This window comes from Oikopleura dioica, chromosome 2 (genome assembly GCF_907165135.1).
Source record: "Oikopleura dioica chromosome 2, OKI2018_I68_1.0, whole genome shotgun sequence".
Lineage (NCBI taxonomy): Eukaryota > Metazoa > Chordata > Appendicularia > Copelata > Oikopleuridae > Oikopleura > Oikopleura dioica.
Genome location: NC_137292.1, coordinates 12,978,527 through 13,005,212, shown reverse-complemented (window position 1 = coordinate 13,005,212; position 26,686 = coordinate 12,978,527). Strand labels below are relative to the sequence as shown.

The 26,686-nt window shown below is 41.0% G+C and overlaps 9 protein-coding genes across 9 annotated transcripts; 7 read left to right on the top strand and 2 right to left on the bottom strand.

Annotated features, from left to right (window-relative positions):
• Window positions 1-1,484: 1,484 nt before the first annotated feature.
• Window positions 1,485-10,223, top strand: LOC145700758 (uncharacterized). Its single transcript, XM_081778085.1, has 13 exons — window positions 1,485-1,930; window positions 1,990-2,382; window positions 2,451-3,114; window positions 3,175-3,716; window positions 4,030-6,007; window positions 6,085-6,165; window positions 6,216-6,761; window positions 6,804-6,965; window positions 7,019-7,301; window positions 7,340-7,663; window positions 7,742-9,434; window positions 9,479-9,553; window positions 9,959-10,223. The coding sequence occupies exons 1-13, from the start codon at window positions 1,533-1,535 to the stop codon at window positions 10,206-10,208; spliced, it is 7,389 nt and encodes a 2,462-aa protein (XP_081634211.1). The 5' UTR covers window positions 1,485-1,532; the 3' UTR covers window positions 10,209-10,223.
• A 41-nt stretch (window positions 10,224-10,264) lies between these two features.
• On the top strand, window positions 10,265-12,245 carry LOC145697060 (uncharacterized). The gene is made up of 7 exons (XM_081774209.1): window positions 10,265-10,526; window positions 10,602-10,816; window positions 10,866-11,045; window positions 11,178-11,531; window positions 11,572-11,716; window positions 11,761-11,955; window positions 12,000-12,245. The coding sequence occupies exons 1-7, from the start codon at window positions 10,349-10,351 to the stop codon at window positions 12,062-12,064; spliced, it is 1,332 nt and encodes a 443-aa protein (XP_081630335.1). The 5' UTR covers window positions 10,265-10,348; the 3' UTR covers window positions 12,065-12,245.
• A 679-nt stretch (window positions 12,246-12,924) lies between these two features.
• LOC145697080 (neuronal acetylcholine receptor subunit beta-2-like) lies at window positions 12,925-13,449 on the top strand. The gene is made up of 3 exons (XM_081774230.1): window positions 12,925-13,053; window positions 13,096-13,153; window positions 13,194-13,449. Exons 1-3 carry the CDS (start codon window positions 12,996-12,998, stop codon window positions 13,342-13,344), a joined length of 267 nt encoding a protein of 88 aa, XP_081630356.1. The 5' UTR covers window positions 12,925-12,995; the 3' UTR covers window positions 13,345-13,449.
• A 662-nt stretch (window positions 13,450-14,111) lies between these two features.
• Window positions 14,112-15,280, top strand: LOC145700757 (acetylcholine receptor subunit beta-like). The gene is made up of 6 exons (XM_081778084.1): window positions 14,112-14,239; window positions 14,404-14,539; window positions 14,581-14,624; window positions 14,718-14,929; window positions 14,971-15,082; window positions 15,181-15,280. The coding sequence occupies exons 1-6, from the start codon at window positions 14,112-14,114 to the stop codon at window positions 15,278-15,280; spliced, it is 732 nt and encodes a 243-aa protein (XP_081634210.1).
• A 1,853-nt stretch (window positions 15,281-17,133) lies between these two features.
• Window positions 17,134-18,191, top strand: LOC145697074 (uncharacterized). Its single transcript, XM_081774224.1, has 4 exons — window positions 17,134-17,323; window positions 17,367-17,493; window positions 17,614-17,756; window positions 17,892-18,191. The coding sequence occupies exons 1-4, from the start codon at window positions 17,160-17,162 to the stop codon at window positions 18,046-18,048; spliced, it is 591 nt and encodes a 196-aa protein (XP_081630350.1). The 5' UTR covers window positions 17,134-17,159; the 3' UTR covers window positions 18,049-18,191.
• Window positions 18,192-18,709: 518 nt separating this feature from the next.
• On the bottom strand, window positions 18,710-19,418 carry LOC145697072 (E-selectin-like). Its single transcript, XM_081774221.1, has one exon. The coding sequence runs from the start codon at window positions 19,401-19,403 to the stop codon at window positions 18,723-18,725; it is 681 nt and encodes a 226-aa protein (XP_081630347.1). The 5' UTR covers window positions 19,404-19,418; the 3' UTR covers window positions 18,710-18,722.
• Window positions 19,419-20,561: 1,143 nt separating this feature from the next.
• LOC145700756 (uncharacterized) lies at window positions 20,562-21,091 on the bottom strand. Its single transcript, XM_081778083.1, has 2 exons — window positions 20,746-21,091; window positions 20,562-20,707 (listed from the first exon to the last, which is right to left on the bottom strand). Exons 1-2 carry the CDS (start codon window positions 21,089-21,091, stop codon window positions 20,562-20,564), a joined length of 492 nt encoding a protein of 163 aa, XP_081634209.1.
• Window positions 21,092-21,365: 274 nt separating this feature from the next.
• Window positions 21,366-22,194, top strand: LOC145697076 (uncharacterized). The gene is made up of 3 exons (XM_081774225.1): window positions 21,366-21,516; window positions 21,562-21,877; window positions 22,071-22,194. The coding sequence occupies exons 1-3, from the start codon at window positions 21,409-21,411 to the stop codon at window positions 22,166-22,168; spliced, it is 522 nt and encodes a 173-aa protein (XP_081630351.1). The 5' UTR covers window positions 21,366-21,408; the 3' UTR covers window positions 22,169-22,194.
• Window positions 22,195-23,508: 1,314 nt separating this feature from the next.
• LOC145697054 (voltage-dependent calcium channel subunit alpha-2/delta-3-like) lies at window positions 23,509-26,657 on the top strand. Its single transcript, XM_081774197.1, has 8 exons — window positions 23,509-23,961; window positions 24,009-24,296; window positions 25,081-25,170; window positions 25,220-25,395; window positions 25,437-25,705; window positions 25,750-26,098; window positions 26,141-26,205; window positions 26,250-26,657. Exons 1-8 carry the CDS (start codon window positions 23,564-23,566, stop codon window positions 26,646-26,648), a joined length of 2,034 nt encoding a protein of 677 aa, XP_081630323.1. The 5' UTR covers window positions 23,509-23,563; the 3' UTR covers window positions 26,649-26,657.
• Window positions 26,658-26,686: the final 29 nt, after the last annotated feature.

Here is a 26,686-nt window from a genome sequence, read left to right as displayed (position 1 = left end):
CGAATCTCGTCACTGATTATGCTCTGAGCTGGACTCCTGAGCATGGCGAGCTGGTACAGGCGCAAGGAACAAAGACCGAACGGATTATAAAAGGACTGCGACCTGGAACTGCATATGCTCTCGAAATAACACCCATTGTCAAGATGAGGTTCAAAATTTCATGAGATGAACATTTGATTCTTACCTGATTTTGAACCTGTTTATTGAGAGATTCAGGGAAATCAATTATCATTATGTTTTCAACTGAGTCAAATCCCCTGGAGAACTTAGAAGTTCGTGCCGAAACCTGCGTGGAGAGTACTTACGAACCATTCCTTGAAGTCAAATGGGACGAAGAACAAGACGATTCCATTGCTCGTTTAACAATCACTCCTCCTCTTGAGGAAGACAAGTCAAGAAGTGTGACTTCAGAGCTCTCTTCTGGTATGATGGAAAATCATCGTTTCTTCAAACTTGTGACCCCGGGTCAACAATATCAAGTTGAGATGACCAAAGTCGGAATCAAAAACGTCGTCTCCGTCCCAAACATGAGGAAAGTAGTTGTGCCACCTGAAGAGCCCGAGAAAATCTCGATTGGTTTAATAACACAAAGTTCCGTCCAGTTGAAGCTCGCTGCGCCTAAAAATGGAATCTTTGATTATTTTTTCATAACAATCACTTCTGCTTTTGGAAAGACCGAACACAACACGACGATTTCGGATAAGGACTCTCTTGGTGGCCAATTCTATACGATGGTCTTTGATAACTTACTTCCTGGCGCTCATTATAAGATAAAAACTTTTACAGTATCAAATGGAGTGAGCTCTCTTGCGGCTAAAGTTGAATCTTGCTTTACTCTCAGTCCGACGAAACCAGTTTTAGGAATGGTTTTACGATTACTGAGTATGATTTAAATGTGAAAATCCTGAAGGGTAGAGCGTCTAGTCGTCGTTAGGATAACGAATTCCTGTGGCTTTTGACCATGAAAATTTCCACTCTGGTTAGTCATGTCCGACTAACTCTGCCTGGTAGTTTCAGGCTGAAACTTTCATCAATCATAGCATCATTCTGACGATAAAAAATCTTCCAGGACAAATGACTAACTCTAATCATAACCATCCCACAGATCGCAATCTTTTACTTTCCGGCTCTGGAGGAGTATGCGTTCTTTCTTTCCTGGGCAATGCTGTTCAATGTTTGTCAAACATTCGATCCACAACTCCTGATGAAATTGGGGCTGTTCTCTACTATGAAAACTGGGAGCCGATCTCCAGAATGACGAATAAATACATGATCTATGCAAAGCCAAAAGACCGAAAAATCCTTGTTACCGGAATGAACGGATATCCTCACCTCACTCTTGTCGGAGATTTAGATATGCCTTTTGGGCTTGCTCTTGACAAGTATGGAGAGAATTTATATTTTACTGATCAGTGGACGTATTCCATCGGTGTTGCGTCTATTTCGGCTGCTCTTCAGGAAATGATGCGAAGAAAGATTATTTTTTGAAATTCCTATCAATTATATAATCCCGCGTCATTTGCTCTAAATTTATGCTTAATTTCTCCATCATGTTCAAGGGAAACGTTAAAGCGACGAAGCAAATTATTACCTCTAATAATGGAATTCCACGATTTATTGCCGTCGATCCTATCCGCCGGCTTCTGTACTGGTCCTCTCGCGACGGCGTTCTCGAAAGTGTCTCGCGGTCGGACTTGAATGGCAAAGGCCAGAGGATGATTTGGTTCAGCCTTGGTGATACCGATATTGATGGACTTTCCGTTGACTTGAAAACCGGGGACGTCTGCTGGAGGAACTCATTGATGAACAGGGTTGAGAAAATCGACTCAAACGGCGATAACTTTGAAATAATGGCTGAAGATATTAAAAGCAAGGCACTTTGGAGAGTATTTTCTGCTTCGTTGTCCGATGAAAATATGTTGTCAATTAGGTATCTTTTATACTAAATATTTTGAGAATATATAACCAAGCATAAATCATTTTCGCTAGCCAAACGCTTGGAAAAATTGGTGATATTACCTGGGTTGACTTTTACAATGCTCCGGATTATGCAGAGATGATGGTGAAGCTCAAACCAAAAATGGACTTTCCATGCGCCGTTGGCCTCTGTCAAGATGACGTTTGCATCCCGGACTCGAAGGATGACGAGTACTGCTCCAAGTCCTGCCAGGTCTGGGAAGAAATGTGCCCAAGAAGCAAACAATGTATCCCGAAAGAGTATTTCTGTGATGGGTTCGTCGATTGCCAGTATGGAGAGGATGAAGACTTGGAATTTCTAGGATTCGAATGCCCGCAAAAGCCAAAATGCACAGAAGATGATGATTTTGTTTGTGATGTGACTAAAAGATGCATAAGGAAAGGGGTCATATTTTGTCTAATGATGCGTTCTCTTCCTTGATTTCATTTTCTTTATTTTTGACGAAAATCATAAAACTGACCTTATATTAAAGCAAAAGTCTTGTCTGCGATGGCAAGTTTGACTGCCGCGATGGTTCTGACGAGCAAAACTGTCTAGATTTTTCGTCAAATTGCACATTTCAAGACGGCCTCTGCACATGGAACTTCGGAGAGAGTTCCATCAACTGGAAGCTAACAGATGAGCCTTCTCCATCCAAAGAAACTGGGCCATTTTCCGTCGATGAAAACAATCGCTATCTTCTATTCGAAGCTTCGGAAATCAACGAAGACGATGAGTCCGAGTTGGTTTCTAGCGTTATCAGTCAAACTGTGTGCCTCTCTTTCAAGTATATGATGAATGGAGCACAAATGGGAGAACTGAAAGTGGAACGTCGTGACGAAGTTGATTCTGTCGAGTCTATCGTTTGGCAGAAATCAGGAGACCAGGGCCAGTCGTGGATGGAGTCTGAAATAAGCGTGATACCATCGAATGGTCCTTTCCAAATTGTTCTTACAGCGGTCAGAGGGCGGACATTCTCTTCGGATATTGCAATTGACGACATAAGAATTAAAAACGGGATATGTGAGGCAAAAACGAAGTGTACATTCGGAGCCAAAGAAGATTGCGGTATTCAGTTTCCAGATACGCAGGAGAGCTTCTTTTCCTGGGTAGCTGATTTTGCTAAGATAATACCACCTAGACTTTCGAAGGAAATGGTTCAAAGATAAGGTGTTTTTTGAAATATAAATATGAAAACAAGGCTGAACTAAAGTAAGACAAATTCAATCGTCTCGCCAGATTGGCAGACTGGAAACATAGAAGACTCAGACTGGCGCATCTTTGATTTTCACGAAGATGATGTAGATGTATGCGGTGGTTGTGGAACGGGCAAGAATCCGAAGTTCATCAAACGGCATAATTCTGTTTGGATTGGCGTTGTCAGATGTCCAGAGAATGCCGATGAGTTCAAAATATACATTTCTGACAGTCGCGAAGGAGTCTATCGACACATTCAATTCCCTCATCATACCGACATTTGTGAAATCTTAGGAGGTCGCGCGAATGTTCGATCATATGCAGTTACTGTATTTTGCCCAGTGGAACTCGCGTACAAGCAGCATTCTGATGGAAGCTTCAGAGAAGTGAATAGTTTCGCAAGCAGCTATGCAAAGGATAAAGGTTTCCGAACAGTCAAGTCATACAAATGCTTGGATACGAACGTCCCAGAGCTTAAATCATCGGCTGAGGAATACAGTTACTTCGTTGCTTCAGCTTGGGGAAGTGGCTCAAAGAAGCCAAGAATGGCGTTCTTTACATGGCCTGTTCATCAACCAGCAGAATCTTCGGAGCCGACGGAAAATTCGAGTTCATGGTGTTTACGTTTTTCATACTCGATTGTGTTCACGCCTGAGCTTGTTGTTAATATGAATGGAAATTTGCTATGGTCGTCTGAAGGAATCTCGACTGGAGAGTTTAGGGAGCACGTGGCAATCAATATTCCGAAGCCTATCGGGCTGGTCATAAAATTATCTATATCTAATAAAAGGAAATTCTATAGAAGAAGTTTCGTTAGATTAGCCAGGGCGCTTTTTATTAATATAAGGTATGCCCTTCTAAGTCAGATGTTCTAGGCTGATGAAGGCTATTTTATTGATTCGTTCAATTAACCCTAAAAATCTCACTATCTATAAATTTTTGACCACTGAGAAAGTTGGATATGACTTGACATTCATTGCAATTATGCCCGAGCGAAAGTCCGGCGCTGCATTGGTCGACGATATTACGATCGACCAAAAAAGTTGCTTTGTTCGACAAAACAAGTGCGATTTCAACTCAATAGCGGACATTGAAAACTGTTTCTTCCATCTAAATGAAGGTTCACTGACCATCGAGCATCAACACCGTCTCTACGAGAAATCTCCATTTGATCCGGAATTACTTGCTCCTGTTCTTAAACCAGGATATACAATCACTTTGAAATCAGAAAATCAATGGAACAGCATTTATGAGTCCGACGAGTTCTTCATCGGCAAGCCCTTTTACGACGAGTATTGCGTTCTATTCCGCTATCGACAACGCGTTTCTGGCGAGATTAAGGTTAATTTACTCATCGATGGATACGAAAAAGCGCTTTTCCACAAGTTTGAACGTCCGAATCCGCACAAGATCTATCCATGGGTCGACGTGGCAATCGATGTTAAACTTGACGATGAGAAGTTTCCACTGGGCGCCATGGCCAAGATCCAGTACAAGGGGCTCTACGAAACTTATCTGTCTAGGATCGAACTTCAAAATGGCGCCTGTCCAGCTACGAACTGTAACGGAAAATTATCCTGCGTAAGTGATCGGAAACAGTGCGTCGAGCCATATCAATTATGCGACACGGACAATGACTGCGACGACTGGTCAGATGAAATGGGCTGCGCAAGTGGCTGTGGAGACCAGTCGGAACACTTCGAGACTAAAGGAAGTCTAGGAGCAAAGCCTGGACGATCCTCGTGTTTGTGGCGAATCCATGGAAGACCGGGCAAGAAAATCGCTGTGAAGGTCACAATGTTTGGCGATCTTGATCAGATCAAATTCATGACAATGTTCGAAGGATTGAAAACGCTTGATTCTTATTACGGCGGAGTTTCTGTCGATTTGGAGCAGGGTATAAATGGCACTGTCGTCAAAGAATATCTCTTGAACAGCAACGAAGCCACTATAATCGTTGATTTTAATTTGGTCTTGATTACTGCCGACGGTCAGATAAATGCTATGCCGCTCATTTCGTACGAGCAAGTCGATGATTCATATTGCTCGTTTGTTTGCAAGAACGGCGAATGCCTTCACGACAACTACCAATGTGACGGAAACCCTGGATGCTTGGCTGAAGACGACGAGCTTGACTGCGTTCGCGAGAACCAAGTCGACGGGTTTAACGTTGCAGAGGTTCGACAAATCGATGGAAGCTGGGCACAAGTCTGCGCTGACAAAAACTTCACAAGAAAGATAGCTAATCGACTCTGCTATCAAATGGGCTTCTGGGCGGCTTCATCTTTTAATTATGAGAACTTGGTTTCTCCATACAACAACAATTTTGTTGTCGCGTTACCTGAAACTGATGACCTTGCTGGAGATTACTGGGTTCAGGGCAAACTTGTGGCAGGAACATGTCCAGGGAGAAAGGTCTGGACAGTAGATTGTGCCAGCTACGCTTGCGGCAAACGACAAGTCAACACTCGCCCTGTAACCCGCATTGTTGGTGGGTCAAAGACTTATCTTGGCAAGTGGCCCTGGATGGCGTCCTTTCAAATTCGAAATGTTCATAACTGTGGTGGCGCGATCATAAGCGATTCACTCGTTCTCACTGCAGGACATTGCTTCGATAAGAATTTACCCAAAGTTCATACCATCCTCGTTGGTGGTAACAATCACAAATCTCCTGAGATTATTCGTCGTGGTGTGAAACAAGCTTATATTCATCCAGAGTACTACCCTGATTCGAACGTACCGAATCACGATATTGCAATTGTTCAGCTGGATAGAAAACTCTCTTTTTCGAAATATCTTCAGGATAAGTTCAAAAACATGTTTTTGGAATTGCGTTTAAGAGAACATAAACTCGCAATTAAACAAATGTGTGCCGACTAATTATTCGCACTCGAATTCGAGCTTGATTAAACCTATAGAACTTAATTAAGCCGATATGCCTCCCAACGTTGAAATTCGTTCATGGTCCAGGAAATCTTTGTAATTTAGCTGGTTGGGGAAAGCTCTCAAAGGTAATTTAATTCTTGAATATTCGTTGTTATAATATTTTACCCGTCATAAGGATAATGTGAATGGGTTCCCGAGTATCATGTACGATGTCTCTTCGCCCATTATTCCCAATTCGAAATGCGGTGTTGGGGAGTACTCGCATGTTGATTTTGCTCGAAACGGCTCACCCATTACAGACAATCAGTTGTGTGCTGGAAAGATGGACACCGGCGGTGTCGGAATCTGTCATGGTGACAGTGGCGGGCCTCTAATGTGCGAAAACAACGGAACCTTCTACCTAACAGGAATCGTTAGTTGGTCAAGCGGGTGTGCGGAGAAGAATGCTCCTGATGTATTGACCAGGGTTGATAAATATTTGGACTGGATTGTGGAAACGACGAATTTCCAGACAGATACCGAACCATCTGAACTGACTGCCCGTAAACCGGAGAGTACAATATGTAGTGGTGCAGTTGTCGCACGCGGACGTTCCGGTTTTATCCAGTCAGACGGCTGGCCAAATGAATATGGACCGGATATTGACTGCACGGTAAAAATCATGAGGCAATCTGCACGTGTGATTGAGCTCTCTCCGCTGTATTTTGCTTTGCCTAAAGAGGTAAACACAGGGTATTTTTTATAAATATGACCCGAAATTAAGGAAACAAGAAGCAGACTCCGTATTTATGCCGGTGAAGTTCAGCCAGATAATCTTATTCAATCTTACTCGGGAATCGGACACTTCGACGATGCAGCATTCAGTCAAAATCTTTATATAAACGACTCTGATATAACCATCAGATTCACGTCTGGTACTCATAAGGTATGATATGAACGAAGCTAATTTATGTCACATAAATTAAAACTATATCGTAGCTCTGGCATATTTGGGCTGGTTTCCAAATTCAGTACCGTCTTCTCGATGAAATGCCGATGGAAGATACGCAAATAAGACTTGACTCCCAGTGTGGTGGTCCTCTCCTAGACGAGCCTTTCTATTTCGAATGGGGAACATCTATGAAAAACGTTGCCGAGAGCAAATGTCTTTGGACTATACCGAAAGCTGCAGATGGGTATATTACGTTGATAGGAAGGTTAGATATCGGAAATTTGAATCAGAATCCAGACGTTGCATTAGTTTGTCTTGTCTCCCCCGGAAGTAAATAATGCTCGAATAAACATACCTAACCTCAAAAGAATTTACTGAGTTCGACATCCCAGCTGACGTCGGCCTCTTCCATATATATTTTGACAAGATGTTACCAAATAACTTCTATGCTTCATATTCTGGGTCTGAGCTTCCGCCACCGATTGAGACAAGTTCTCAGGTCATCATTCAATTCGTCGGGCTGACTGAAGTAGAGGCTTACTTCCGCATCGATGTGGTCTATCAGCAGCGACGAAGTCACGCATTGGCGAGTGAAGTTGTCGGCAGCTGCGGCGGGAAACTAGGCCCTACTTCCGGTTATATAGCTAGCCCAAGCTGGCCGAATCCCTACCCAGGGCATCAGGAAGGGTTTAGTGATTCAGCCTCGTCCACAGCAAAGAAAATATATTAAAGAATCATTCGCTTTCGATTCTCATTGAAGTTCATTTGAGTCCAAAATTTGGACTCCAAATTCTACATTATTTTCTTCGAAACTAAACCGCTAAATAAGGAATGTATTTGGATGATAGATGCGAAGGCGCATCAACGAGTGGTCCTCGAGTTCGAAACATTGGATCTTGAGTTCGAATACGACGATTTAGACGTTACAGATTCACTGGGAACAATTCGAATCGGCCGTGAATACGCTCCTGGCCTTCAAATGTACGGAGCGCCGGAGCCGGTATTTGACGGAGCAGTGACTATTCGCTTCTCCACCGATCAAGACATCAATTACACGAATAAACATCTTGGCTTTCTGCTGTACTTCCGCGTTGAAGATTACGTCATCGATAATTCTAATGAGTTTGATTCATCCTTCATGTATTCCACCAGTACCAATGCTCCGTCCACTTATACAACCGCTGCGGAAAATCTTGTGCCGAGCTACAATGCGACGTGTCCTTATACATCTGATATTCGAAATGGAGTTCTTGTTCTAAAATCCCCCGGATTTCCAAATGGTTATCCGACAAATGCCGATTGTATCTGGGAGATTGGAATAAGCAATGAGGAACTAATGATGGAACTTGACGTCAAACAGTTTCATGTTGAAGAATCAAACGAGTGCCAATTCGATTCTCTCTCGATTTCCGAGGGAAACAATGGCTGGGGCATGAAACTTTGTGGCGCTTTGGGCAAAGAAGTCCCGAGTCGACTTGAAGTCAGAAGCACAAAAGCGCGTCTGCACTTTTTGTCGGACAACGTGCACGGCTACGAGGGGTTCGAAATTCACGTGCTGCTTATACAACGACCTCCAACAACGCCAATGCCAGCGAATGTTCTTTTCACCTGCAATTTCGACTTTGACATGTGCGACTTTCACAATGGTATTGGCAACACTGCCGAGTGGATTCGAATGCGGGATGGAACCCCATCCTCAGAGACTGGCCCTCCATACGACGTTTCCCTTACTGGCTATTATATTTATTTCGAAGCGACAGACAAGAACGAAGGCAGCCTTGGTCGAGTATTCACGCCCACTATTGATTATTTCGGAGAAGCGGACAATGTTAATCTTGATCTGGATCCTCACTGTATTCAGTTTTATTTCGATATGTATGGCAGCGATATGGGCACGCTGAGACTGTTTCTCGTGAATGAAGAATATGAAGGCAGACGGAAAAGTTTACTCTGGGAGCAGCATGGGCAACAGCGAGTCGAAGAAGAAGAAGAGCCATGGGAGCAAGTGTCTCTTACGTTCTATCCGTACACCAAATTCAATCTCGTCTGGGAAGCCGAGGCGGGCGCCGGATATAGAAGCGACATGGCCTTAGACCAAATTAAAATTTCTCAAGGAAAATGCCGAGATTGTACGGGAGACGGTCTATTCGACTGCGAGGATGACGCCTTTACGTGTATCTTATCTGAGTTCCGCTGCGATGGCTACTCCGACTGCCCAAATTCAGCGGACGAGGAAAACTGTTTGTCTGAAGAATCTAAAGAAGTTTATGAAACTTTTTGTGAGGATAAATCGTACAAGAATCTCGCCGCTTGTCGAGAAGACAACTATGTTAATTTCTGCGATGGCGAGGAGACTCAAAAATTATGCGATGGAAAGTGGGATTGTCGATACGGCGCCGATGAGGCTGGCTGCTCTACAGTCACAGAATCGCCGGTTTGTGGGCTCCCTGATCCTGAACCAAGGTTCGTCTTGTTAACATCCGTGTTTACAATCATTTTTATATTAGATCTATGGGTTGGGCTATTGGAAGGGCAAGATTCATGAATGTTCAATATAGATGGGCTTGGACTGCATCTCTTCACTTCAATAGGAGCCGGTTTATGCATCTATTTTAAGACATGTAACCATTTGATATTGGAATGTTAATGTAAGTTTATGCGATAAAATAATTAAGATGAGGCTTTCTATGGAGTTTTCTTCAAAGAAAGTAACATTATAAATAGAATCTTCAGAAACTACCTCTTTTCTATTTTAAAATCAGATAATTGCACTGATGGACCGATCTCAACTAGAGATGCATCGATTTGAAAATCTACTATTATCCAAATTTTAAGCCATATATGATGAAATAATTACATATGATATGTAGCATATCTGATGTAAAAAATGTCATATATCATATACATGTATCATATACATGTATAATATATGATATATAAGATCATTTTATGATACAGAGATTATGCACAAAACGCGCATTTATAACCGATGAAAGTAAGTTTGAATGCTCGGTTCATATGGTCGCAAAAGACTGGTACATCACCTCCGCTAGATGTGTTCAAAAAGGAGTAACAAGGACAAAATCGAAAACGTCATGGATGTCTTATGGAGGCTGTCAAGAGGAAAACGATGATGAGTACGATATAAACGTCACGACGAAAGACTTCAGCATAGGAATGTTTTTTCATAAATTACTTTTTTCCAGAGCGATTCCGTTTCGTCGTGTCTTTGAATGACAAATAGAATATGATTCTATCAATAATAACCTCCAATTGAAAAAACAAAAATAGAACACTTTTCCGTTCAAGGCGACTTGGTAATTCAACGAGTAACGCAAATTATCCTGCATAATTCCGATCTCGAGGATCATGGCAATATGGCTTTAATTGGAATTGAAAGCTCGGAGGAGATCATGCAGTATCCAGTTTGTTTCGATTTTGATGAAACGCATCGATTTGACTTTGCTTTGGAGAAGCCGCATCTTTGCCAACTTGTTGGGCATAGAAGAGATCTGCTCGGGGATACGTTTACGAAATGGCAGAGCATGGTTCCAGGTAAAAAATTCTTACAGGCGTTACTTACTGTTACACAATATTCGAGAACGTTAAGAAACTCATGTCTCGCTTTAGTAACATCAAGCGACGAAGACGTGCTCAAAGCTGGTTACAGAATGCTCCTTGTCCAGCCATTTCACGATGACCACGGCACTGGACTCTTTTGTCAGTCGTGGAATCAAAAATGGCACTTGATTGGAATAACGCAACCAAATGACGGTGACATAGAAGGACGCTCTGCGACTTGGCCAAGTATGAGGGCTGGACTCAATGTTGTCTCGGATATTCAGGTAACGAAATAGAGCTTTTATAAGGTCTTTACGATGACGTGATACTAAGGGTCTCACGAAATGGGTTCAACAAGAATGCCCTGGACAATTCTTGTGTAAAAAAGATCGGGTTTGTATCGACCGGAAGAACGTCTGCAACGGCCAAGTCGACTGCTCGGACGGAACCGATGAGCGGGAATGTGACTCGGGGTGTGGCGGCAGTTCTTGGATTGAAAAAATAGGAACATCAGTAAGTCTGAAAAAAAAAACAACTTTCGATTTTATTTTCCTTTTTATTTTAATATTGGCCCCAATAAATATCAGATATTATTTTGTAGAGTTATAAAAGTAGTAGAAATACATAAATTAATCTATAAACAAGGTATCCGTATCAACAGATGTTACAAAATGCCGTTGGATCATTCCGTCTTCACCAAATTCCATCAATATCATTCGAATAGACAAGCTTGTTTCCGACCGGAAATTCAAAGTCTCAACATTTGACTCCATCAACCACACATGGCTTGTCTACAAGACCGTGCCGAAGTATTTTTCGTCGTCGCCAGGCGGTACGCTGACTCTTCAAATCGATATGGAAACGGAGAACTCTTTGCTCGACATGAGATTCGAAAGCTTCCGCGAAGAAATCGCTGTCGATGGAGTCTATCCATGCGAGGGTCAGTTCAAGTGCAAGTCCACAGGAATGCGCCAAGTTTATTGCATCTCGCCGGAATTTGTAAGTCCTAAATAAAGATCCAGCAATCATTTGATGTTAGGTCTGCAATGGTATCAATGATTGCGCGGACGGAGAAGACGAAGAAAACTGTGAGAGCATCCTCGAATGTGGCAGTCCAAAATTTCAAACTGCGCTCGCAACTCCAAGATTCTTATTTTCCGAAAATCACCCTCAGAGCTGGACAGGTATTGCGACAAACGAGGCTAAATTCTTTCATGTTTGATTTAAGGACAAGGAAAATGCATCTACAAAATTGATTCTCCCGATGGCAAGCCAATCACCCTTGATTTCGAAGAGTTCAGGTCGGACCCCTCTGATGTCGTGCGAATCTTTGCCGGCTTTGGCTGCTCAAAACGTCAAATTGGCGAGCATTCGGGCGACCAACCATATTTGCTCAATACCAAGGAAACTTCAATATCTATAGGTAAGAGCTTCTGAAACTTATTGGCTCCCAAGCCCTAATTTAAGAATGGAATTACACCGACAATATTCACATACGACGCTACGCTCTCAAGTTTTTTACGAAACAATAATAATCCAAACACACTTAAACTAAACTGTACAAAAATTTACCCTCTTCTCAAACTGCCATTTTTCTGCTTTATACTGGTATAAAGCCACATTACTACAACTGATCTTCTCATACCACAGTGTTCTCAAAACGCTGCCTCTTCATCAATAAGTTATGATTTTGCCAATAAATTATTCGCCTCACTATTTGGTCAAGTTCTACTCATCGAAATTAGGAAGAGAAAATACTTAACGTTGACGGAAAAACGTCAATTTCCATAATCTTTTGGTGCGTTGGTAGGAAAAATCATGATCATCAACTAAGAAGACCAAGATCTTCTTCTTGTTGAAAGAAATACGATTCTCGACCACCATCCCCTTAAGACCTTGTGTCTTTTACAGGATGGTTCCTTTCATCCTCTACCTAAAAGAAAAAGCTGCAAATCGCGCTATCAGCTGGCCATGGGCGCTAACTAGGAGGTGCGAAAATACGCAAAAAATAAGAGCGAAAGAGAATGAAAAGTACGCTAATTGCCCTATTCGTATTTCATCTTGCAAATGCACAAAATATTGCGAAAATGATTCGTCCTCAGCTTCCGCCTGGATGGTGGGAGAATAAATTACAAAAGACGATTCTCTCCGGCTATGGTATCTTTCAATAATTTTTGCAAATTTTATGTTTTGAATTTTATTAGAAAAGAACATCGCTCCGTTTTCAAATCAAATGATGGAGGATGGAATGCAGTCGCCAATTATAGTTAATTTCGGGACGGAGGTTATACAAATTCCATGAAGTTCATCTCGTTTCTTTTCAATTATCATCGGATGATTTTATTATATAATCAAAAATGCTTGTCTATTCAAGCGCGGTAGAAAATCACTTTACGGTTTTATCACTTTATATAATCTTTGTGAATTGTATTAGAGCTATTAAAAAAAACCTCCACCTGAGCCATGGTTGTTCAACGCCTTCTTACAATAAAGATGCGAGAGGAAGAAATTGTCATGGCCGGTAAGCCATACGATTTTATTGCTCATCTAAAGCAATTAATAGGATATAACGTGGTTGACTGGACTGATGAACGCCTTAGCTGGAATCCAGAAGACTATAAGTACCTTTAATTGATTTTCGTTTTTCTCATTAATTAATAGCAATATATCGGTGACGAATATCAATAGCCAATTAATTTGGAAGCCTGGAACGGTGTTCTACAACAACAAGGACGGTGTGTTTGAAACTAAGTTCAAAACGAAGTTGAAGCTCTACAACACTGGATATATTTCATGGATGCCGCCAGGATAGGTTCTTCGAAAATAAGAGTGCCGGCGAATAATTCATGATTGCATAAATCTACCTTTATTCACGATATTTATATGCGTAAAAGCTTCTTGTATATTAATTGTCTTGGATAATGTGTATTGGATCCAAGGCAAAGTAAAATTGAATTACTATGTTTCATATAATTGTACATCTATGATAGATCTATTCTTGAAGAATTATCTGCAGCTCTTTATAAATCTACTTGCTCGCTGAATGTCAAGGTCTTTCCCTTTGTAAAGGATTTGATAATTATAATTGGTTTCAGAAAATAGACTTAGAGAATCAATCGGTCAACTCCATGGCTACTAGTCTAATTATATTTTTTATCAAAAATAGATCGACAAAAATGCAGTTTGATTTTCCGATCCACCGACTTTGTTACGGGATAAAGCTCAAGCTCAAGTTAACCTGCTCTCGCTCGCTTGCTTTAGCCCTAGAATTAGACGCGCGCAATCTGGATTTTAACTATGACTTTGCTCTTGAAACGTCGTATGTAGAAGGCTCAAATGTTTCCGCTGAATGGGTTCTGGAAAGGCTTACTGAAAGACAATCATTTTAACACGCTTTGCTTGCTTACTAACAAGCTACTTGTAGTTGAACACTTTTTATCCTGAGCAGAAAACTCATATCTCGACTACAACCTAACATTTGCCGGCGAAACTTCTTATGTTGAAGGCTCAAATGTTTCTGCCGAGTGGGTTTTGTGACTCGGGCTTATATTCATTTGTACCTTAAGTTTGTAAAAAAGTATGTTAAAAAGCCAATTAAAGTTGCGAACAAATATCTCGATTGTCGATTCTATGGACTCCGACCTGTCTTTCAAGGAGATTCACTTTGAATATCACTTCCAACGAATGCCCCTATTCTACATCCTGAAGTAAGTATGACCTCGAAGATTCTTTTTCCTTCCTTGTAGCTTTTTCCGTTAACTCAGTCATCGCTCATAAGAGCATCTGTCAAATATTTTGATAAATGTCACAGCTTACACCCATAGCTATGTCACAGCTTTGCCCTTAAAGAAAATCGAATGATATCTTTTAGCATGATTCTCCCTATATGGCTAATGTTCTTCCTCTCTATTTTCGTCTTCTACCTCCCAACGGATGCCTGCGAAAAAATGACGCTTTCAATTTCCATTTTGATCGGACAGACAGTCTTTCTTACGCTCTTAGCTAAGGTGAGGGCAGACGGAAGCTTATGATTTATTTTCTTTGTAAGCATACTCCAGAAACGTCGATGGAAATACCGCTTCTCAGGATACGGCTTGAAAAATTTAATTCAAGAAACTATTACGCCATTTTAGACAGATTTATTAAAAGGATAAAATCTAATTGCTTAAATGAGCCTTTCAAAAGTAGCTATCTGCTGTTTACAATCATGATGGTATCTTTCTCCGTGATTATGAGCGTCGTCGTTTGTAATGTACACTTCCGATCGAGCGCGACTCACAAGCTTCCTCGATATTTTCAAGTCATCTTCATTGACTACATCGCGAGATATTTGAATATCAAGAGACCCCCTCCTTTTGAAATTGATATGCCAAGAAGAAACTCTCACGGAGAAGATAGTAAGGGAACATCTTCCATTCTATATCTAACGATTCTCTAGCGAAAACGACATCAATGTGCTACGAACTAGAGCTTGAAGAAGACGGGGGAAAAGCTGTAGCGTCAGAAATTATGTTTAACACCCATTCGAAGCTATTTGGTTGTTCAGGATCGTAATTTTCATTGAAATCAAGTTCTAAAAAGCACGAGGTCTAATCTCTTTGTTATACGTGCGTAAACGAGGTACAATTGAAGATTATTCTCAAGATAGAAAGGCGATGTCGACATCAGTGCGAAATACAACACGGCCATTAGCGCGAGAACTCAGGAATCGGGCTTCGTTTCACGAAAACAAGTTAATACGGTATTAGAGAAAGAAGCCCGTTTCAGGCCAGCGGTAGAAGCTATCGGTAAGCTTAATCTCAAAATTGATTCAATACCAAAACGATTACAATCAAATTGAAGAACTTAAGAACTGCTCCCAATTTCAAAAGCGTTGTTTCCATATGATTACATTCGCAGCTGCTGAGAGAACTTAAAATAGAAATTCAGAAAGCGGCTTTTAAAACTGAGAATGTGCGTTACTATTCAAGAGGTTGAGGCGGTTCATTTAGATTTCATCACTACAACGATGCAGCAAAACGACGATGAAAGTACTGTAAGTGATGAGTGGAGGTACATCGCGCTGATAATAGACAGTCTACTGTTTGGGATCCAAAGACATCAAACTGATAACATTGACTAGATTTTATTGCTAGACTGGATCCCAAGTAAGCTTTATGTCTATTGCTTTGTGGCTATCGTGGGAAGCATTTATTATTTCTGGAGCATCAGTAAGTGAAAATTTATGGAAATTCAATGTCCACATAGGAGATTTCGTTGAACATTACGTTATTGATAAATTATAAAAATTCCATATATGATATATCCCATCATATACCATTCTATATGATATATCGCGTTTGTCAAAATCGAGCTATTTCGACTCATCCTAAACGGTCAAGAGAATTTCAACGACGAGACGTACCGAGAGACACGCCTTTTATAGATGCCTAAATATATGATTTACGGTATATCATATACCCTATATGCCTAAATACTATTAAGATTATGTGGCAATCTTCTGGCTTCAAAGTTGCGCTTCGTCTGGTGACTGGAGAGCATGCTATCAGAACAATACTAATCTGAATGCTTTCATTAATAAACCTACATGAAATTATTCAGTCAAAAAGTTATTTTACTAATCATTTGGTTGACGATGTCAACTTTACAGAGCAATAGAAGCAATAAGTAACAGTGAGTTAAATTTTCTGCGACAGTCGTAACTATTGACTAATGACATTTTCAAAGGGAATCAAAATTAGTTCCGACCATAAAAGGTCATTGGCGGATAAAGGGTAGAGAATTTTTCGACAGTAGTAAGCTTCTTTCCTGGAGACGCACTTCATTCTAACGCTATGATTCTTATTGAGGATTTTTTAGAATATGTTATACTTATACATAGAATATACTATACTGTATAGTCTATACATATAAATTTCTGTTTCTGATAGACTACTGATTGTATTAGACTGATAGACTGACTTCTATAGAATCACAGGATGATAGTAGGATTTGTAGGCTATATAATATGTAGCCTTTTATATATAGCTATGATATACAATCAGTTGATAGTGTGACGACATGGGCGAAACTTACATTGCTAGGTACACCTACAATCTGTCTTTATATACACTGTATCTCATACAGTTATGATTATATCGGTATGATTAAGAAGGATAACAGAAAATTCACATTACATAAAACTATGTTATGTTATGTTCCATTATATTTTTACGTAGAAAAGTTTCTTTCAATAATAATAAGTTATTAAGAAATATACGTCACATTATATATTCATATGTTTTTTGTTAAATGATCCCCGAAGAATATTCATCAGTATGCTGCATACTGTATGCAGATGCAACTACTCGATAGATTCTGAGAATTCATCTATCCATGCGCGAGAATGTAATTTTGATACCAGAATCTGCACTTCAGTGGTCGAAGACGAAATTGAAAGAACCTTATCACGACTAAAAGTCAATCAGGGCGCCATCATCCTCGACGCGAAACACACCGCGCGTCGCTAGCGCCCCTAAGTTGTAGTTCTCAAAGCATATAAGCAATTTCGGAACACTAAAACTCACACCACTTATTTGCTCATTCCGCACAAAGAAAAACAAAAATATCCCAAATAATCAGTGGAAAATGTCAAATATTGTCAAGGCAGTTCTTCTTTTAAAACTCGTTGCAGCAACTACGCCAGATCTACTCGTCAAAAAACTATCGGAGATAATCGAGTGTGCCCATCAGTCTCCAGTCAGTTTGCCAAGTCAACAGGATAAATTTGTTGTGCCACCTCATTGTTTCAGGTAAATATAAAAAGAAAATGCAAGAAGATTAATTTTTTTCTAGCTCAGAAAGCATCAGTCCGCTTTCTTTGGCAAGATCCGCCCGAAACACCAAACAAATATTCTATCATCGTCAAGATTTTTGCGAAAATACGAAATGTTCTCTTCACGATCTTTATCTTTCCATCGAGGTAAGAAAGTACACTATATACAAACTGATTAATGAGACACGTGCGCTAACCGGATTTCATCCTGAACTTCTCGTTATTATTCCAGCATCAAATTGAGTAATTCTCAATTTTTATATTCAGCATATGGAATCGTATACAAAAGCCCGCTTGGTTGGGAAAGAAAATCACCCATCCGTGCTAGAAATAAGAGGAAAGTGGTACCTCAACCTTGGAATGTGTGGAGGATTCTGCCCTGGATCCCTGATCAGAGGCAAAAATCATCTGTAAGTTCAGCCTTCAAAAAATATGACTACTTCTTATGTAAAAATATGCTCATTTATATCTATCTATAAACATCCGTCGCCAGATGCTTCTATTTTGTCTGGGAAGAATCGTTCTTTTCTCATTTCCATTTTTAGCTATGACTCGATTCATGAAACCAGCATCTCGAAAAATGTCGGATGCGCTGCCACATCAACAAGTTCAATCCGCCTTATTACGCAAAATCATCAAATCGTAGAAATCGAGGATGTTATCACTCACGGCTGCTCTTGTGTAAAGTTCCATAGCTGCTAAGGAAAAACAAAACTACATGGACTTCAACAGTGAAGACATAGAAGACCTCTTCTCTTCCAGAATCTCTTCAAAGCCATGAGACCGAATTCCTGATCATTTCGAAAGAAAAAAATGCAAAACAACATACTGTATCTGACGCCTACTCTTTGTGCTTACCTATAGTCGAACGAATCTTCTTTACTCTGTTCAAATGCAATAAAAGAAATCATTTTTTATCAAAGATAACAGTTTATTGAGAATATCTTATTTCATCGAAAGCAGCAAGTTTTCCTCTTGCTAGAGCTCAAATGAGGGATTCTTAATAGAGTTCGCAGTAGCTAGAATCCTCGAATCTGCACGTGACTTGGAACTTGGTGTTGCAGTCTTCATCGTTCCAACGACCCGTGTATCCTGCCTTGACACAAGCTTTAGTCGTGTCATCCATGCTAGGCTCGCCGTCTTTCCAGTTTGTCCAGCTGGGAATAGTCTTCGCAACTGTCTTGAAAAGTCTTGAATTCCTTTTGATGCCGATCCAATCATTACGCTCAGCGCTTCTACCAGCTCTGAACACATTGTACTCTTCTTCAGAGTCGAAGTATGCGAGTGATCCTCCCATTACAGCACAAGTTCGTTTGGCTTTCGAGAAGGACATGGTTATGTCATCAGGTAGTTCCAAAAATCCAGCGCAGGTTGGCTCACATTGCTTGCAACTGACAGGGCAGTTTTTTCAGCATGTACACTGGATTAACCATGCATTGGTTTCGACTTGCCCACCCTTCGCAAGCCGGGCTTTTGTCAACACAGGTTTCAGAAGTCCAATTATCCAAAAAGGTTAAATCACCGATGGTTTGAGGCGTCCAAGTGTCGCAGAGCCCAAATGTCTTTGGGCAAAACATTTGTTCGAAACCGCCCGTCGCGCAATTTGACGCGTTACAGTTAGGCTCGATGTCTGCGCAAGTTGGGGGATCGTCGATTCGGCAACTATACAATCTGCTGGCGGAGCATGATTTATCGTTCATAACAGCAGGTTCATCACCCGGCTGAACGTATAGCTCAACACATCGTTCCTCTGAGTTATTTGGCTCGCCGTTGTTCCAATTCAGCCATGGTGTTGTTCCGTCAACGTTCTTAAAGGTTGATGAGGATCCAATTTGCTGGACACCGATCCAGTGATTGCTACCGCCGTGGCCTGTTGCTTCGTTGAAATCCTCGAACTCAGCTGCATTTCGGAAGAAAGCAAGATGACCTCCAAGTTTTCTGCATCGAATCTCTCCTTCGAATGCAGTTTTAGCAATTCCTTGGACGGGGGTAAAAGTGGTTGTGGATTGGGCCCGGTCGAAAAAGGAGCCTAAAATCAAACTGGTAAAGACTTTCATAGTTTCTCTTTGAAAATCAGCTCGTTAATAGTCTTTATATAATGCTGGGCACCAAGCATTCTTGGTGGTGTAAGTTTAACCGCGTGCAGCGTACAAGAGCTGTCAACTTCAGAGTGCTCAACTTCAACGTCCCGAAATAAATTTCGAATTTAAAAACCCGTTCCAGACATGAACTTCAACGTATACGGTATACCCGAGGCCAAATCAGATTTTTTTTCGTGTCGCTAGAAATACCGACTGTCAGTCTATCGTCGTAACAAGCGTATCAAGTTAGCCTCATTTTGGTTTTGTTTTTAGGTTTTTGAAAGATAAGCGAATACCGTGATTCTCACTGTTGAAATTTATTTTACATCTGCTGTACAAAAAACTGCAAAAATAATCACTTTTTTGACTCGTAGTTTTGATATCTAAACTCGTTTTCCGCCACATCATATCCAATTTCATCCCCTTGTTTCCGCGAAACCATCTCCAAAATTTGTGAATCCACTTTCGGGAAATCTTTTCGCGCCTTTTAAATTATAACAGTCAGTGCAATCGGAGAATTTTACCTCGAATTCTTTTGAGTGTTCTTTTAGCCACTCAAGAATATTTGTATCCGGTGTAAGAACTTCTGCTTGGTGGCGATTATCGTTGCCGATAATACGAGCACGTTCCTATTAATAATTCATTTTAGCTCAGTTTAGTTTGTTTACGAGCCTCAATCAGACGACGCTGGTAGTTGTCCTTGTTCCACGCAAAGTCTTGAATTTGAAACAAAGTTGACTTCGGGCTCAACGTGAAGAAAGTCGGCCACTGATGTCGCTTTTGATTTGCGGGCATTCTTACTCGATGCCAGGTCGCTGAATTTACTCCAATCTACTCTATTCGATGCATTATTGTTCACCTTTGACGACACCATAAGTCGCATGCTCAAGTATATTCCCCAGATTGACGGTAAAGGTGTTCTCTCTAAATGGAACTTCCTCCCATCTACCATTGAAATCCATCTCCAAGCCGCCGACTTCACTTTGCATGAGGAAGGTCAAAATACTACTTTTTTCTGGTTGAAATCAACGAAGAGTCACGGCGAAATAAAACATTTATCAACCAGTTTCTATCAACATGTTCCACAAAAGCCCATCGTTCATTAGGCTTAGTATGATAGTAGTTAATATGCTTTTATGAGGATACCTTTAGCACTAGAATGAACATCGCTATTTTCAGTATCCTCTCCTGAACAAGAATGGGGTCTTTTCCATACGCTTCTGAAAGAGCGCCATTTTTAAGTCCCAAGACTTTTTCGACCCAGTAAACAAGGATTTCCCCTAATAATGAATTAACTTTGCCAAAACTCGAAACATACCAACTCTGTACATTTCTGAAATATAATCGAAAAACGCTTCATCGATTTCCTTCTTGTCCAATTTGACATCGGATCTTTCATTCACCACGCGTTGGTCTTTTTCGTTGTAAATATCTCCGTACGAAAGTTTTCCCTCTCTCCATTGTGCGAGCTCTTGTCTTTCCCATTTGTCAGCAAGAAAAACGTCCGGCGATAGTCTCTTGACTCGGTCGGTAATTGATTTTGGGACACCGTGGTCGCAAATGTACAGGAAGCCGACTTTTGTCAAACCCTTGAAGAGCTTTTGCCGCTCTTCTGCAGAATGACGGAGGTTTTGGATGCTTATCGAGGGAACGTTCTCTGACATTTCGAAGAATTATTGAAAATTGATTTTGATTTGGAGCGGAAGTCATTATTGGTGATGAGTCAAAATATTCAAATTCAGGATAAAAAATAATATCAGAAAAACTTGCTACCACAATAGAATGGTCCACCTAAACCAGCAGATATTCCCGCAAATGATTTATTAGGGATTTCCAATTTGAAAAATTGATAGCGAGCTAAAGTCAGCTGGTGGCGCCACATGCGCGGCTTGCGCATCAATTTCTGAGTCTCCGACTTTCGACAAGGAATAATAAAAACTTGACCAGAAACCACACGAAAATAAATATACAGAGACAGACAATGAAGTTCTTTCCCATTCGAATTTTTACAGTTTTACAGGCGACAGAGGCGATCGATCTTTATAAAAGTGTTGGATTTGTGAGCGAAGATTTAACAAGAAAAATTGAGGTTAGTACAAAATTAGAACTGTCTTCTGCGAACACTTTTGTTCAGCAAGGATTTGGTAAAAGATCCAACAATGTCGAAATGCACATGAACAATCAAATCTCAAAATGGCGGCCAGACATCCGCAATCCAATATCATCCGAGTCCTCAGAAATCACATCATTTCGCACAAACTTCACAAAGCAGCTTGATGATCTTGCAAAGAACGTAGACAGAGAAATAGCCAACACAGAAGCCGCCGTAAAAGAGATCAAAGAAGCACTGAAGAGAAGTATTGGCAAGTTCAACTGGTCTTCAGAGAAATCAAGCAAGGGCGCGGCTTGGGAAAATGAAACTTATTACAATGCCGGCTATGTTAATACAGGTTAATATTGCACCCTTATCTTTTTATAGGTAATTTTTCATTATCTAAAATAGGCCCCAATAAATTATTTCATCTTCTCTTGAGCGAGAAAATATTTAAAATTGCCTATCTCTTATTTCCTTAGGATTCATATTCATTTCTTAAATGCATTCATAATGCATTTGAAATCCAAGTAAATGGATGAAAATTTAAGATGAAGATGATAAGTACAGCTCGCTGCGCAACATGACGATTTCGAATATGCAGCAGGACAAATGCTTTGCGAATGGGGAGATAGGAACCGGGCGCTGATTTATTTAACAGCTTGCGTTGTCCGCAGATCGTGAGAAAACGCTAGAAACAATCGAGGCACCCCGAAAAACAGATGTTTCGTTTGACCAGTCAGCAGTCCACGTACCTTTCAATGTCTATTCTTTATCAACCGAAGTTGTCAGGGGAGCGACGTACACTAAGGAATGTTTCACTAAAAATCAATCGCAGGATTCTTCATTTCTTACTTTAATCTCCCATGTTCATCGATGAAACAAAGAAAGGAACTCGACCAAAACTTCTATCAAAACATCCGCAAAGGCCGCGTCTCAAGCTGGCAATATTTCGCCTCGTCTTCTGGCTTCACTAGATTTTACCCAACTCCGCAGTGGAAGAGGAAGGACGAGTTTGACAGACCTATCGACTACGACGCGCGTTTCGAACATTGGTACATTGGGACGATCAATTACCCCAAAGAGGTCGTCATTGCCCTCGATGCGTCGGGCTCAATGAAAGGAAAAAGGTTTATAGTCAGTTCGGGGAGCTAGGACAAATCGATTCCAATCGCTTTCGATTTAATTAACGACCTGGAGTTAATTGCAATTTGTATAAACCCGCTTCTTAGTCTAATTAGATCATAGCTATCAACCTTTAAATGAGGTTATCGTCAAATTCTAGCGACGCTAACGATACGAAATATCATCGAGAGCTTGACTTCAAAGGATTACTTCACAATCATCAGCTACAATGATCAAACGCGATTCGTACATCCGTGCTACGAGAACAAACTCTTCCGTGCAACGGACAAAGTCAAAGCTGAATTCGCCGTTCGATTGCAGAAAGTGGAAACGACGGGAGTAGCAAATTTTACGTCTGCCCTTGAAACTGGCTACCGAGTGCTCAAGAACTCGAACCGGCCAGTGAGCACATCGCGCGCCATGCTCTTCGTAACGGATGGGGTTTTGTCGCAGGATCTCGCTCGCTTCAATGAAGTAAAAAAGTCGATCGGAATGATGGAAGTGGAAATGCATAATATAAGAATATTCACTTATCTAATCGGGAAAGACATCAAATATGCATCTCGCCTGAAAAAAATAGGAACGGGTTTGTTTAATGAGTCCAGTGAATAATCAAGACTTGAGTGTCTTCGGTGCTCGAAAAATAAGGCGGAAAAACTGTAACTAACCTAAGAAAGCTTGTACTCATTGCGGTTACTTCTCGCATGTCGCTTCTCCTGCTGATGTGAAAGAAAATGTCATGAAGTTTTACCACGTGATGAATAGACAGCTTGCCAATGCCAAAAACTCCTATTATCAAGCAATGGATTTGATCTTGTTCAAAGCCATTTTTTTAAAACTGATCAAAATCCGACACTTAGCCCCAAAATGGAGCGAAGTCTACTCTAAAACGTCAATAGGAGGGGTAGATGTTCAGGATATGATACTGTCCAGCACAGTTGGAATTTACAGAACTGACGTGGAAAAGCCAGATATAACACGGCTCTTTGGAGTGGCCGGAGTCGATTTACCGCTGTGGAAAATTTCAAGGCATTTCAAGGCGATGAACATGGCCCCGAATTCTCGGCAGTTTCTTCTCAACAAAAGCGGCTTCGTAATAATTCATCCCTACCTTCAAGATACCATCGATGAGATGACCGTTCGGCGATCCTATCGAAGCATGTCTCTCCACCAGCTCGAGTACATTTCGGATCCAAACTGGGTTCAGGATTTTCGACTGATACTACACAAAATGAGCAGAAAAAATTATCTTGAGTTCAAAAATGTTCCAGTAAAAATGCCTCTTGATTGCGTTGGAAACCCAACATGCGATAGAAGGTGTGATTTTCTTCAAGATTAAAGTTAAGGAGAAATAATTATCTTAGGGACCCAGAGTGCTACTACGATCATTGCCAAAGATTCCTCTTTTCTCAGACGACATTTCAATTTCAAAAGATCAGCGGTGGTTTCATCGTCGGCCAGGCGATTCCGAGCGAACATGCGAACACGAATATTGGCTTGTCGCGAAAGTTTAGATCTGATAAAACAAGTTTTGTTGGAGGGAACACATGCAACTCGAATTATCGAACACGTACGCCAAGGCAGGACTATCTCTGTGAGCTTCTAAGGGAACTAAGAAATGCCAATCAGATCTCTTTGCCAAACCAATGGAGGTGATCAAGTAGTTTGGTTTCTTTTGCTGATTTATTGATTAAGGGACACGGGCGAGCAGCGCGGAGCTGAACTTCACGCGCTCGCCATTATTCTTGAGAATGAGATTTTTCAAAATTTCTTTTTGCAAATATCATCTACAACTCTTCAGCTTTCTATTCCAGTTCTCAGTTTGTCTCTAGCATTATTTACTGACGAGCTAGCGAGAAAAAGAGACGCGCAACTTCAAAAGGCATCAAGTCCTTCAATCTTCATTATTATTTCATGAAATTAGCACCATTGAAAAGCCCATGAAATTCTGAGCAGATCATACGTATAGCGCTAAGCTGAAAATGTACTAATTAGCGATAATGATCAGATAAACAAGGTAACCTAGCGCGCGCCCAGCAGGAATCATGTCCAAGGAGCCAAAAATAGTTAAATCGGAGCGCCCTGCCGTGCGGAGCGCGCTAAGTTCCTAGGTTTATCAGCGCTTTCTGCGCAATTAGTACATTTTCAGCTTAGCGCTATACGTATGATCTGCTCAGAATTTCATGGGCTTTTCAATGGTGCTAATTTCATGAAATAATAATGAAGATTGAAGGACTTGATGCCTTTTGAAGTTGCGCGTCTCTTTTTCTCGCTAGCTCGTCAGTAAATAATGCTAGAGACAAACTGAGAACTGGAATAGAAAGCTGAAGAGTTGTAGATGATATTTGCAAAAAGAAATTTTGAAAAATCTCATTTTCAAGAATAATAGCGAGCGCGTGAAGTTCGGCTCCGCGCTGCTCGCCCGCGTCCCTTAAGATACTGTTCTCGAAAGAAGACGGCTACGAGACGTGACGATTGTCGCGATTTCACTCAGAAAGAAGCTCTGACTGAGTACTTGACTGAAAGGTACCTTGAATTCTTGAATAAGTAAATGCTCACTCTATTGATCTTGGAGAAACCCGCGATTCGAGTGCGAAGAAAATATGATCGACGCACTTCTGTATGATGTCAAGATCACGTCCAGCTTGATCAATATTTGGTCTGATGTGTTCAGGGATCAAAATGACAACGCAAGACTTATGATTGACTTTGGCTTTTGCTTGACCAGAAGTGGCTTGATCAGATTTCTCGGTAAGTGAAGTACAGAAGAATATATCGAAAGCGCATTTCAGACAACTCGCCTCAGGGACAACAAAAATCAATTACGGCTCTGGATGATTATGGACGCTTTTCCAAATCTGGATATCCTCTGTATTACCAGAAGACAGTTGGATATCCTTCGAAAACTTACATCTTCACGATGTCTCCAATCAGTGATTCGTTTCTTATGACAAGGGCGTATTATGTTGGCGAGAATTCTAAGATCCAGGAAAACGAATATGCTCCAATGATGATAACTGGCTTTCAAGTCAAGAATAAGTACCTTCTGGGAATGATAAGAGTAAGCATTTGTTCAACTTTGATTGTTCACTTAATATTTCAAAGGAAAAACTCAATCATCGGCAAATATTCGATGCGGTTGGCGGAAGTCCTTGCGGCGACTGGAACAAGCCAAACGAGCAGTGCTCGGGTGGTTATAGGTGTTTTGTTATTGATGACTTTGGCTACGTATACCTGAGCTCGAGGGCAACCGATGAGGTTGGTAAGCACTTGGGAACAGTGGACCCTACTTTGTTCGAAACGATGATCACCGACCCGCCAAAACTCTTTCAAAAATTCGAGTTTCGCAATTATCAAAGTACCAGCAGACAGAACCAAACCAACAGTCCCATTTTATTGGATTTGGAGGATCAGATCAATTCGGATTTTCATATCGATAGAAGCTGCATCAAAGGTAAAGAACATACTATGACTCATCTGGTAGAAAGAATTGTAGACTACACGATCTATCAATTCAACCGACGATCTGATACTTCCAGTGATTATACTACTGTTTGTCCGGTAATACGAACAGTTCAATAATCAATCTACCGTCTTTTTTTTAGGGACCATCAAAATTTCCAGGAGATCCCATCGATCAATGCTACGAGCGAAAATTCGCGCTTCGCCCAATCTTTTCTACGAATCTTCTCATGCTTTGGGTTCAATGCTGCGATACTGGCGACGAAACGGTAGAAGGGCCAAATAATGGAGTTCGAAATAATTGCATCGAGCCACGTAACTTTACGCAGACGCTGAAAGCCCAGGAAGTGGCAGAGAGCGAGGAGCAATTTTGCGAACTTGCGCAAGATCAAGCTGAAGATCTGCAGAGTACAGAGATGATCGATAATATCGAAAAAGTCGAAAGCGTCAGTTTCGCCAAGCAATTAGGTTGCTCGGGCTGTGCCTTTCAAGTAATCAATTTATCACTTTTCTTCCTACTTCTTCTTCACTGCCTTAATTAACCCTCGAAATGTACTAGTCTCTTAGGAAATAAATACAG

Coding starts and splice junctions, on each gene's coding strand:
- LOC145697074 (XM_081774224.1), top strand. CDS start 17,160: ATGTCAAATATTGTCAAGGCAGTTCTTCTTTTAAAACTCGTTGCAGCA. Junction 17,494..17,613: donor ATCTTTATCTTTCCATCGAG/GTAAGAAAGTAC, acceptor TTTTATATTCAG/CATATGGAATCGTATACAAA. Junction 17,757..17,891: donor ATCAGAGGCAAAAATCATCT/GTAAGTTCAGCC, acceptor TTCCATTTTTAG/CTATGACTCGATTCATGAAA.
- LOC145697072 (XM_081774221.1), bottom strand. CDS start 19,403: ATGAAAGTCTTTACCAGTTTGATTTTAGGCTCCTTTTTCGACCGGGCC.
- LOC145697076 (XM_081774225.1), top strand. CDS start 21,409: ATGAAGTTCTTTCCCATTCGAATTTTTACAGTTTTACAGGCGACAGAG. Junction 21,517..21,561: donor ATTTAACAAGAAAAATTGAG/GTTAGTACAAAA, acceptor ACTTTTGTTCAG/CAAGGATTTGGTAAAAGATC. Junction 21,878..22,070: donor TGCCGGCTATGTTAATACAG/GTTAATATTGCA, acceptor TGAAAATTTAAG/ATGAAGATGATAAGTACAGC.
- LOC145700756 (XM_081778083.1), bottom strand. CDS start 21,091: ATGTCAGAGAACGTTCCCTCGATAAGCATCCAAAACCTCCGTCATTCT. Junction 20,708..20,745: donor TTCAGAAATGTACAGAGTTG/GTATGTTTCGAG, acceptor ATTCATTATTAG/GGGAAATCCTTGTTTACTGG.
- LOC145697054 (XM_081774197.1), top strand. CDS start 23,564: ATGATACTGTCCAGCACAGTTGGAATTTACAGAACTGACGTGGAAAAG. Junction 23,962..24,008: donor AACCCAACATGCGATAGAAG/GTGTGATTTTCT, acceptor TAATTATCTTAG/GGACCCAGAGTGCTACTACG. Junction 25,171..25,219: donor ACTGAGTACTTGACTGAAAG/GTACCTTGAATT, acceptor TTGATCTTGGAG/AAACCCGCGATTCGAGTGCG.
- LOC145700757 (XM_081778084.1), top strand. CDS start 14,112: ATGTTAAAAAGCCAATTAAAGTTGCGAACAAATATCTCGATTGTCGAT. Junction 14,240..14,403: donor CCCCTATTCTACATCCTGAA/GTAAGTATGACC, acceptor GATATCTTTTAG/CATGATTCTCCCTATATGGC. Junction 14,930..14,970: donor AAACTCTCACGGAGAAGATA/GTAAGGGAACAT, acceptor ACGATTCTCTAG/CGAAAACGACATCAATGTGC.
- LOC145697080 (XM_081774230.1), top strand. CDS start 12,996: ATGGTTGTTCAACGCCTTCTTACAATAAAGATGCGAGAGGAAGAAATT. Junction 13,054..13,095: donor GGAAGAAATTGTCATGGCCG/GTAAGCCATACG, acceptor AGCAATTAATAG/GATATAACGTGGTTGACTGG. Junction 13,154..13,193: donor TGGAATCCAGAAGACTATAA/GTACCTTTAATT, acceptor ATTAATTAATAG/CAATATATCGGTGACGAATA.
- LOC145697060 (XM_081774209.1), top strand. CDS start 10,349: ATGGCTTTAATTGGAATTGAAAGCTCGGAGGAGATCATGCAGTATCCA. Junction 10,527..10,601: donor ATGGCAGAGCATGGTTCCAG/GTAAAAAATTCT, acceptor GTCTCGCTTTAG/TAACATCAAGCGACGAAGAC. Junction 11,956..11,999: donor GGAAACTTCAATATCTATAG/GTAAGAGCTTCT, acceptor CCCTAATTTAAG/AATGGAATTACACCGACAAT.
- LOC145700758 (XM_081778085.1), top strand. CDS start 1,533: ATGCTTAATTTCTCCATCATGTTCAAGGGAAACGTTAAAGCGACGAAG. Junction 6,762..6,803: donor ATTTTGCTTTGCCTAAAGAG/GTAAACACAGGG, acceptor CCCGAAATTAAG/GAAACAAGAAGCAGACTCCG. Junction 9,435..9,478: donor CTCCCTGATCCTGAACCAAG/GTTCGTCTTGTT, acceptor TTTTTATATTAG/ATCTATGGGTTGGGCTATTG.